The sequence below is a fragment of the Macrobrachium nipponense genome, chromosome 17 (assembly GCF_015104395.2).
Source record: "Macrobrachium nipponense isolate FS-2020 chromosome 17, ASM1510439v2, whole genome shotgun sequence".
Taxonomy (NCBI): domain Eukaryota; kingdom Metazoa; phylum Arthropoda; class Malacostraca; order Decapoda; family Palaemonidae; genus Macrobrachium; species Macrobrachium nipponense.
Window position 1 is genome coordinate 45,325,708 of NC_087210.1, and position 12,500 is coordinate 45,338,207.

The window sequence follows — 12,500 nt, forward strand, 5'->3', positions numbered from 1 at the left end:
AGATTTGGGGGGCGGGCGGCTGACATCTATCAATTATATAGTAGACCATTATATATATATATATATATATATATATATATATATATATATATATATATATTATATACACACACACACACACACACACACACACACACACACACACACACACACACACACACACTATTCCTTTAAGGGTAATGTGCTGTCACTTACAGAAGTAAAACCTAATCGATATGGCTCTAACCTGTTGTGCAAAATTTACCATGACCGTATTTGTGGAAATGTTTTTCCGATGCCGGAATTACGTTCATACATCAGGTCTGCGTGACATTTGCTCTCATACTATAATATATCAAATACTACTGACGTAGTTTAAAAACGCGGTCTATTGAAAGCTTTCGAAGCTTTTGGGAATAATCATTAATATTTAACGGACGTGAAAAACGACGACCAAAAGAGCTGGCCAGCTTTTGGATGAAGATGAAGATTGTGAGCATGACGATGACGATGACGACGACGACGACATGTATTTTTAATGACTTCAGATTGCCAGGGATGATTTATTTCCCTTGTTTCCTTAGTATTTGATAAGCACCTTCAATAAAAAATAAAATGACTGACCATTAAATCTACAAAAGCACAAATGCAATCCGACGTCTTTTGGCCACATAGCACATTTGCCATGTAAACTGGTGCACATGAAAATTCATATTTGAAAGCACTGAACAACATTCCCCGAGAATGGGGCAAAGTTTCATCATTCATATTTCAGGGACTGCATGTTCTCCTCACCGCTAGGTATCTCATGGGACGCTTGTGTGTGATATTCTCTAACCAATAATACCAGTTTTTAAACTTCAGTGTCGTCCTTTGCATTCTTGGTATAATCTGAATTTGTACATTCATGCGTTTGTTTTGTGAAACCTTGCAACAACAAATTACGGCAGACACTATTCAGCATATAAAAAAAACAAGACTAAAACAAAGACATTCGCTTGTTCATCTCTGCGCTTTCATCAGAATGAATACTATCTGTGACGTCAGGGTTCGTCGTCATCTTTTACAACTACGGTGGACAGCAGTTCCCCGCGTTGTCGGTGAAGAACAAACCTCCTCGAGTTTCCAATGGGCCTACCAAAAACAGATAAACAGTTGGTGACCAAAGCCTCCGCAGGTCCTGATCGCCAGGTGTTCTATTACTCCCGAATGTTTTGGGACTATGTCCGGTAAGGCATGAAAGCCTCGAATTCAAGCGGCCTACTGGTTATGTAAAGGTTTACACAGCTAACTTGGTGGGTTTTTATTTCTTTACGAATACTTTTGAGCGTAAACACGGACTGCGATACTTGCCAGGTGTTGATCGTTCTTATGACAGAACCGCGAGGTTCTAAATACCTCTGACTTCACCGGTTTTTTAGCGTCAGGTTTTGAGCGGCTGCCAATAACTTTGTAATGTTACCTAGAGGGCAAAAACTGTTTATCGTTGGCCTTTCGTATACTAGCATTTAGAATTACTCGCTTGAAAAGAAAAGTATATATTTACTTTTAAAAAACATGCAATTTCCGGCTTCCAGCAATACAGTGTTTGAAAAGTAGATTATTTATGAAAGGATCTATGTAAATTTATTTTGCTGTACAAAACATTTAACACACAATGGCGATGCTCCTCCGTACACATCCACATTTGTCACCTGAACGGTACCGATTACTAGAACATGAGAGTAAAATATTACATATTTAATTTGTGTTATTTTCGTTACACGGTATTGTACGCTGTATACACAGATCTGACAGTCATCGTTGGCTATTTTCAATAGGAAAAAAAAACTCCCTCTGATTTATGAATGTGTTAACACAGTAATGAATCTATCTACATCGTGACCATTTAGTAGATTCATTCTATTTTGTGTGGCCTTAAAATCACATGTAACATAATATTATTTCGTTTTGATCATTAAAACTCATATTATTCCTTTTTGTTCACTGATCAACTAATAATTACGAAAACCTTCCATAATTTTATATGTACAGTAAATAATGTTACGATTAACGATGAATATCGAGCTGATCAGATAATTTTCCAGTATCAGTGTATCTAAGAAAACTGACCTGTAGTGTGTGAAATTTTCTTTCAGTATTTTTTGTTTTGTTTTACAATCTACCGTAACCTTACCCTGTGTGAGTGTCATTAACTCTGTTTTTCTTTCTTTTCAGACGAAGAAACACCCGCCGAATCATATCAAGCGGCCCATGAACGCCTTCATGGTCTGGTCGCAAATGGAGCGAAGGGAGATCGTCAAATTCGCGCCAGATACGCACAACGCTGAAATCTCCAAACAACTTGGGCGGCGCTGGAAGCTTCTGACGGAGGAACAGCGACGCCCTTACAGGGATGAGGCAGAGCGGCTGAAGAAGCTGCACATGCGCGAATACCCAGATTACAAGTACCGACCGCGCAAGAAATCGAAGGATCCTTTGAAAGGCGTTTGTGAAAGAAATGGTGGTAAGGTGGCTAAAGTCCACCAGATGAATAACATCTGCAAAGAATTTGCCAACAACATCAAATCGAGCAAAGATGGCCCTGTTGGAAAGACCCAGCTGGACCCCCAGTCAGCCGAAGACCAAGTCGGCTGGTCTTTGCCTCTGACCCCAACTTCACCCCCTCGAGTCCCTACTAGTCCTACAACCTCCGACCTCCCAGATTCGCCCGAGAGCGCCTTCAACTTCGACGATCACAGTTTCAACAGGACCACCAGCATGGCGGGCTATAACGCTGCGGCCACAACACCGCCGCAGAAATATAACAAACGAAGCGAAGGTCTTCTCCACACGAACTCGAGTGTGACATCCTCCCCCTACCCGTACCACAGCGTCGTCCCTTCTCATCCACCGCCTCCAAACCATATGTCTAGTAGCTGTAGTTACAATTTACCACAGAGACAACATCCGTACCAGCCTGGATACTACCAAGAGCACAAACTCGCGCACAGTTACCTGAAACCCATCGACACTGCCAGATATATGAAACAAGAACAAGAGTATTCTGAACAGCTAGTGTTGCAACAACAGCAGCAGCAGCAGCAGCAACAGCAGCAACAACAACAACAACAACATCACCAGCAAGAGCTTGAGTACCACCAGCAACACTCCTGTCTTTACTCTCCGGTCAGCAACCAAACTTCATTCTTCAACACCTCGAATACTCAGCATCGCCAACACCAACACCAACACCAGCACCAGCACCAGCACCAGCAACATCATCAGCGTCACCAACACCATCAAGACCACCAACGACAGCACCAACAGCACCAGCACCAGCGACACCAACAAACCGCGCCTCCACCTGCCATCAAGGTGGAGGCACCCGAGGCCCATCCGGCAACACTGGATGATCTGGATAACATTGGCGTCACCGAACTGATTCCAATGACCTCTGACCTCAAAGTGGAACTGGAATCATTGGCCGATCTCGGTTACGAGTCGGCGGGATCGGCTTCCAGCACCTGGAATAATGTTGGAATAACGTCCAACACCCCATCGAACGTTTTGGCCGACTTCGAAATAATGAACGCCTGGATAAACTCTTGAGCCCGGTAATACCCATTTAATTTATAGAAACGGTCGGCATCAAACGTTGCTACTCCAGACTTTCGATGTTAAGTTTCTGAAAGTTGACATTCATTTGAAAGGGCTTCTATGAGGGCTTACCTTATTTCACGATATAAACACATTTTTACAAACTTGGAAAAAAGCTTGCAAGTGCAATCTTGACTCCAGTCAAGTATTTTACGTCTTTCAGTATAAAAAAAAAAGAAAGATAAAACTTTCTGTATTCATTAATCGTCTCCCCATAATACAACCATAAATATTTACCTTATATATATATTACCTGTATACACAATTACGTGCATTCACAAAAAATATTCCTGTACATAAGATTATCAGATGTTTTCATTGTTTATTTCATGTTAAGTCATTGACGCATGCACTGAGTGTAAATAAGATTATAACTATATACATACGTACATAACTATGATGTTTCTTTGCCGGGTATATTTTAGTTGTTAGTTACCAGTTCATTCGCAGAATTTCTTTATCTTGTTTATGCTTGTTCATTGTTTAAAGAAAAAAATACAGGTTCTCGTGACAGAATAAGTATTCTAGTCAAGTTGTCATCCCACAGTCGACCAGGTGAAAAACAAAATATGAACGAGAAAAAACGACAATTGCGACATCTCGCGGCACAGCGCCTGGCTCAAGTCACGTCTGACATGGCCGATAAGAGAGGCTTCAGTTATGTAGAATCTACTTGTACTTTTTTCACATTTATTTCCCCATTACCGATATTTACATAATCGGAATGCAGAATCGACAAATAGCAGCTGCCGTTCTAGAGAAATCTAGTCAGGCAGTAGATGACCACGGATTAGGCAGTCTGATCTATGCGACTATCGTCGTTGTTAATCCTGGTTCTGCTGCAAGTAAGTCCCTGGCGCGTGATTGCGTTTCTATTACTCTTTGACTGCGTTCATTGCAGTCGAAGTTGTCAACAGGAGGTCTGAAACTCGGTCAATGACAAGAAAGAAAATAAAGGTTTCCGAATGAAGGCTCCGATACGCAATTCTAACACGCAAACGGACATAGTTGTTTGAGTCTGCGAATTCTTCGGATTTTTTTTTTTCTTTTAAAGAAATGTGCTAAGAAAATAAGTCAGTCTTTGAAATATTTACGTTTCCGTTTAATGGTGAGAACTGGTCGATGCCACTTGTCATTGATCAAAACCTCAATGTGACATATATTCTTAATTTTTGACAGTTTTGACAGTGACTCTACTAAAAAAAAAAAAAAATGGGGTTATAGAGAAGAGGACTATTTTTAAATAATTTGTTCATAAAAGTGTAGCAAACCCTGTCCTTTCAAATTTCTAGAACTCGATCATCCTGTAAGAAGAGTAACTGAAAATTGAAAGGCGGTGATACTGACATATACTATCGGCCAAATACAGAAAAACTCGTGGTTAATGAATTGAGCCAAAGCATCAAACAAATGAAAATTTTTATTGTTTAAGGAAGTTGTTATAAATATTTTTTTGTTGTGTGTTTTTACGGATTTTGTATCACTACATTTTTGTGGTAGAGAAGTAGAGATGGTTTTAATTTTATTGTTTTAATTAATATATGAGATGACGTACTGAATTTTTTTGTTTCTTTTACTTTTTTATGTTCAGCTCAAAACTCACGGAACACAACGAAATGGTCGAGAAAGCTGGTTATTTCTTGATCTCTCTAAGAACCATAATGCCATGCTTACCAACCAGAAATTCACCCTTATTCTCTTTACTCATTTCTTTCTCATTCTGTATCTTTTGGCTACATATTGACATTTACGAAAGTATTCTAAGGTTAATGTTGGAGTGTAATATAAGTGAAACTTTTCTCCTGATATAAATATATATATATAAATATATATTTTCTAAAATAGAAATGACATATGTGAATAACATAAAAATATTTTAGGTGTAATTTTGGATTCAGTTATGCTAAATGCATGTTTTTTATTCTATAGGGATATAGTCACCAATGAAAAGGATGTAAATTTATTCATGTTATATATCGCAAAGCACGGAGGTTCCTCGTAAGTGCTTTTGTAAATGTAATAACAAAATAGATGTTCAGTACTTTATCTGAATTCGGCTACATCTGATTCAGGTCTCTTGATCTTTCAAGTCTTAAGAACGTTTAGCCTCGCTGTTTCATTTTCGTCAATTGCTATTCGGTTTTCTGCGATACTTTATCTCATTCTTTAGTTTTCTGTAAGGTTTTTATCCCAACTCTCTCTCTCTCTCTCTCTCTCTCTCTCTCTCTCTCTCTCTCTCTCTCTCTCTCTCTCTAAGTTAAATATCTATTTGGCTTCTGGTACTTATTGTTGTGGCTCAAATATTTATGCAGAATTATGTATATAAGATATTTATTATTAGGGTTTCGTATTGCATTTATGTAGCTGCAACAGAACATTTTTTTACACGTTTGCACCACCGAAGTAAAAGTTACTGAAATTATTTTTACTTTTATTTCATTTTCCTTCATGTATTGGTTTTTCCTTTTGTTTATCCTCCTAGTCTGCAATGTACATCTAAAGGGACCTTGAAGAAAATGGTATTTAGACTTTACATGTTAGTTCTTCCCGCCCACCCCCTACAAAAAAGAAAGAAAAAAAAGTGCATACAAATGACAAAGTGCCAATTTTTTTGGACCATGACTCTAAATATATATATAACATCAGGTATAGTTAGTAGCGTTTAAAAGTCAACCACTGTAGATGAGATCCCCTCAAAATGAAGAGTTCATCTTTTCAGAGAGGAATTTAGAATGAGTTGCTTATTATAGAAAATTTCGACTGGACAAAATAAAAGCGAATCCATAATTGCTAACTGTCCAATCCTGGTAGGAACAGGAAACAAAATGGGATAGAAACACAGCACATTTCATACTTATGATCTCTTGATGTATAAAAATTCTTAAGTTGCCGAGATACGATTCCAAATGGAAACAACATCAGTAATTTTGCTGCTTATTAACACCTTCACTATATTTTGACCAGAGGTCAACAGTGGCAACAGTAGATAGCTTAAAAAAAACCTCTGGCTCTGTGAAACAACATTCCTGAATATTCAGGACAATGAAAACTAAAACCTTTGTGTTCTTCAACGAAAGAATACCATGAGACTATATCTCTCTAGGAAGGTATATAGAATTGTGGCATTATGCCAAACGCTGGGGCAACTAAGGCCATTCAGCAATGAAACGGAAATTGGCAGTAAAAGGGTTTGAAAGGCGCAATAGGAGGAAAACTCGCATTTGCACTATGAGCCAATTGCTAGATGTTGGACAGTAAGATGGAAGAGAATATGAACGGAGGTACAGTAAAAGGAATGAAAGTAGTTGCAGCTAGGGGCCGAAGGGACGCTGCAAAGACCCTAAGTAATGCCTACATTGCACCGAATGAGGTGCATTGACGGCATTAGCCTCCTACGGCTATTTTAAAAAATCTGATGAACAGTTAGAAATAATAGTTCACTGATGTGCAATTTTCGGAACAAATCAAATTTTGCACGTTCCTTAATGCAATTATTCTTTTGTAAAAGAATACTGATGCTTAAGTGGTGTTTTGATTTTTATACTGCGAAGTTCATCTCGGTACCGCTAGGTGAAGACGCAGATAAAGATATCTAATTATCACTTCTTGATGATGAAGCAAAGTAATTAAGCCTTACGTGTTTTCTAAAGAATGCTTTACCAAAGTGAACGTGTTTCATTTCACGTAGTCGCTTAACTGTATGTTCCCGAGGTTCACATAATCCCAAGAATTGCGAAAGGAACTAATGGTGACTTGACCAATTATAATCCAGAATGCATACTTTTGCACCTTGACTGGTCTTGTGAGCAGTCACTACCCTCCACGGTGACTGGTGAATTCTAGACAGGAAGCAGTAAACAAAAGCATCAGTCTTTGGCAGCGTCAAGGATGATTATAAGACCTTGCCAGAGTAATAGTAGCAGAGCTGCTCTTACCTGCAGTGAATAACAGCATTACCACTAATCCGTCTGTTGATTGGCCCCAACAAACGTTGCATACTGCTTTTACCTGTGTTTATCATATTGGAAATCGAAATGGTTGCCAAGCACTCGCTCATTAACCACCGGTAAAACAAGTAGTTTTTTGTATAGAAATTTCTTATTGCAGCCAGTCCGCATCGCCTTCTGCCCTCTCTTTCTGATGAAATGTTCCGATGCCGAAGACGGCCAGAGGGGTCGGGATTTCCATGTTAATATTAGATTTTAAATTTTTTCTTCAATACTTTACAAAATAATTAATCTTGTTGATTTTGGTTGGGGTGAGAAGGCTGCTTAGGATGTAGGTTCCTAGATTGGGTGAGACAGCTTGAAAAAGTGGTCAAATGCGTGGTAGTTGCCATTGCTTTACATTAGAAATACGTGAAAGCGAGTGCGTGCTTGCAGGCTTAGCATATTTTTCACAATATGGTGAGCGGAATAAACTAAGAGCACGCTGTCTGTAAACCACTCATGTATAACTGCACAGGAAAATAGGTAATTGCCAACATATAAAGGGGATAAGACTTATGGTGCGTTTTCACGATTTTTATCAATCGGAAATTTATTAAACCACGGAGTTTAATTCAGTGAAATCAACAGTTCCCGTTATTAAACATAAAAACTTCAAACAATAGTTACAGTTAATTCTTAGCCATCACTATGAATGAAGGGAGGAGTATAACATGATAAAAATAAACAATAAGACCATCGTAACAAAAATGATATCCATAATACATATTTTCATGAGCATCATGCTGCCATCGATCCTAAATAATGGAAAGAGCGCAAATCCTTCATCAAACTCGTCACGAACAAACATCTCTAGAAAAAAAAAAAAAAAAAAAAAACGAAGTCGATTTTCAAGTGGCATTTCTCCTTATCTCCGGCGGATCAATCAACCACCCATTATGCACAGGAAACTAAATTACTCCGGGGGAATATATGCTTCCAGGAGGAGAGAGAGAGAGAGAGAAAAAAAAAAGAAAAATAGAAAAACTGGTTATTGCTTCTAGAAGAGAACAGGTCAGAGGCATGACGGAATTAGCGACAAAAAGCCTCGCGGTAATGATGCTTAACACTCGGAATTAATGCCAAGTTTTTCTCATTCATCTTTTTTTTTTTTTCCAATATACTGGATCTTTATTTTGAGTCAGGTTATTGCACCAAGAGAGAGAGAGAGAGAGAGAGAGAGAGAGAGAGAGGAAGGGGGCGGGGCGGGGGAGGGGGCTGGTTTACGCTATGGGCTATACAAAGTTTATGAACCGACAAATCAGCAGAAGCAAAAACAATATTTATAAACTTAATATATTCCATTCATAATAGCCATAAAATGATACTGACAATCTCAACGCTGATATACGTTAAATCAATTTTGATACACAGGAAGGTGCCATGAAAAGAGCGCCTGAACGCGCTCGCGCCCAATAACGTTCCGCCAAGGATTCTGGAAAAAGAGCAAGGACCATGTCAACAGGAAACCCGGTACTAAAACCAGATTCCGTAACAAAGTAGGACTCTTTTTGTTGATATAATCGAATTACCGCGTCTTTGTCCCCAAATCTCGATCTGAATAGGCACCTCGCTGACACGTTTTGTGATTGGGTCATAAAGTCAACCACTACGAAAATTGAAATTAAATTTTTTCTACCTAATTTCCGGAACATCAATGGCAGTACGAATTTTTTGCTCATCTCAGGGCGATGGATATTTCAAATGCTTGCATGAACCTAATGTCCACTGTAAAACAAAGTGAATTTTCTATCGTCTTTTTTTCCATCGATGGTTTTTCTACGATAACTAAAAGCATCTTTATACGAATAGTGATCTCGATCACAGTTAACTGTAATATGAAAATCACATAGGCATATTGATCTTAGCACAATTAATCTAATTTCTAGGTTAATTAGTACCAGACGGTCAGGAGGAGATCAGAGTATCTATTATGATCACCTTAGCTATCAACAGTGGGAGCGTAAAAAACAGAAAAAGAAAAAAAAAAAGGAAGAGATTTGAACGTTGGGCGATTTGATGTTGCTGTCCCATACATAAAGTATAGTAGCACTCAAGCCGTCTTGAAGCATAAGCCCTCATTCACTTCCATTTTCTGTTCGTAGAAGCGGCCTTGATGTAATAAAATGGAATGAAATGGAAGTACATATATTAACTAACTTCTCTGGCAAAGTGCTTTGCCTAGTATTAGAATTAGTAATGAAAAGGTCAATAGAGGCACTAGTGCGTTGTCAATGTGCTTTGTTTTGAGATGCCAGTTTTATCTTCCGTTCGTCTTTCACATCAAGGAATGAACATGCGTGTGTACGCTTCCTCGAGAAGCCGCGATGCAATAAGCAATAAATTAAAAAAGAAATAAGTAAACTAAAAAAGCAAAAGCGATAAGGCTTTACCAAGATGACACACAACAATGACGATAAGAACGATGAATGTCTTGCTCACAAACCAGTCACACTCGAGCATATGAGATCGAACTGCTGAAAGCATTAACAAAACAAATTTGCAGGATATATTTCAATGTGTATGATATAATTGAGGAAGAAGCGTCTATATTAGAGCATAAGAAAAATTTGCGAAAAAGTGTTTGGCATATGGGCTACAATAACGGTGACCGAAGTTAAATATGAATTCGGAATTTAGTCTAGGCTTACAGAAAACGTGGGACATTCGCGAAGTTAGTGTCAGAAGAAAAAAAGGAAAACACGAAACCTTTCACGAATAACAAGAGATAAAGTCTACGGAGTCTCCAGTGACAAGTTCATTGCGCTTTTGTGATTTCGCTTTCTGACTATATAATATTATGTATTTCAGTAAACTAGCAGTAAATAAATGGACAAATGAATGACTAAGTCTCGACACTCACTAAGTAAGCAAGCTTAGTGGATATATATATATATATATATATATATATATATATATATATATATATATATATATATACTAGAAATTCATCTCTCACTGGTTGAAAATATCTCGTCATCGCTTAAAAATCAGAATTCCTTGCATTTATTAGAAGAAATCTGTTCTTATCATGGCTATTGCAATGTAACAGATGCATTTATGAAATTAAATGTCTATATGTATGAGTACCTCACAGGTATTGAAAAAATAAAGGGCTAATATACGGTACACCAGCCTTTCTCTGCTATCCGTTTATAAGATGACTTAAGACAATGAAACTGGGAATGAAGCATCTAGCGAAAAGAAAACATTCGATGAAAAAACAGACTATAGGACGAGGTATCTCTTATTTTTTTTTTCACTCTCTTAAGAAAGAATTCGAATCATTGAATCATACCTTTTATCGATTATACCTCGCAAATGTCTGCTTACGTTAAAATTAACGTAGCATCCTTGCATGATTCACGAACATGACGTCAAAACTTCTATCGATTAATCGATCACATCTACAGAACAACAAACATATTTTAGCCGCTTGTATGCTCTTCATCTTTTTGCCCATTAGGACTCATTTATCCGCCAGGGAACCTTTAAAAACTATTTATGAACACCATCTACATCTCCTTCCCTCCAGTGCTATCCTGTTCCTCTCCGGCCTGTCTAGTCGAGTGTAAAGACGACCCTCTCGTTCATTATAGAGCCAAGACACGTCTCCTCTATTCTGATCATACCCATCAGTCGGAATTTCAGGTTATCATTTGCTGCGATTCCTTTATGATAAGTACAGAATTATATATTAGTTGCAACATATCACTAACAGAGGAGGGCTGTTTGGCCTAACCTGTTTACTTTTTAATCTTCCAGCTAATCATGTGGAGATCTTATCACTCTCTGGAAGGGCATGCGGTCTTAATCGCTTGTCTGGATGCTCGTCTGTGAAGACAAATGGCATTTCCTATTTTATTCCTTTAATTCTTTGGTAATGGCTGTTTAGAAACACAAACATTTTACATTCATGTCGATGCTTTGTTTCTCTTACAGACAAAAGCGAGTCCGGAAAATAAATATTCAACTAAGCTCGGTTCCTATAATAATGTTAGTCCATTAATGTTCAGGCATTTACGAATATGATTTAAGAAAATGTCTGTAATTATAATTATTACAATTGTAATTCTTACCAAGGAAGTATCAAATCGGGTTTACTTATCATTATTTACAATAACTGTGTCATTCTTCAGTCACAAAAAGGAAGCTACAGTGACATACATTTTGACAATGTCCAAGGCACTCTCTTAACTTTACTATCGTCTGTATACGAAAAAATAGTCGCCGGCCTTAGTTTCTATATATTACATTGTCCAGCAAATAAATGATTGGTAAATATCTATACTTATGATTGTATGTATGAATTATATAATACACACACACACACACACACACACACACACATATATATATATATATATATACTATATACATATATATATATAATATTATATATATTATATATATATATATATATATATTATAATATAATATTATAATATACCCTATATACATACATATATGTATATATAATATTTTGTTTAAAATCCTATGTGCATTTGCCTAATATTCAATACGTACATAAAAATTGTGGAAATCTGTAGTTCCTACAACACCATAAAGCTCCGAATTTGAACTCTTGATTGTACTATAGCGAAATTACTAATTTTCCACATCACCCTGACGCCCAGTTTCACTTCTTGGAAAGGAAGGTGTCTTTATGAGAGATATTAGTCGGAAAAAATATCATTGTTTGTTCTGACATGCAATAAAATGTTAAATGTGTACCTTCATCATGTATAACGTAATGCTAAGGACGAAAAAGTAATGAAACCCACTGGTTACGGAAAGAATCAACAGAAGAAAGGAGTTTTCCTCGCTCTCTAAATAAAAAATCCCTTCCCTAGAATGAGGTTTTCTTTAATTTTGCAAGGAATATTTTTTTTTTAT

At 37.4% G+C, this 12,500-nt stretch overlaps 1 protein-coding gene across 1 annotated transcript in view; it reads left to right on the plus strand.

Moving 5' to 3' along the window:
• The window catches only part of LOC135196212 (sex-determining region Y protein-like), a 14,482-nt gene extending 8,458 nt beyond the window's left edge, over positions 1-6,024 (plus strand). The window contains exon 2 of the mRNA XM_064222839.1: positions 2,197-6,024. Coding sequence (XP_064078909.1) covers positions 2,197-3,570 — 1,374 coding nt within the window. The 3' untranslated portion in view covers positions 3,571-6,024. The remainder of the gene's footprint in view (positions 1-2,196) is intronic.
• Positions 6,025-12,500: the final 6,476 nt, after the last annotated feature.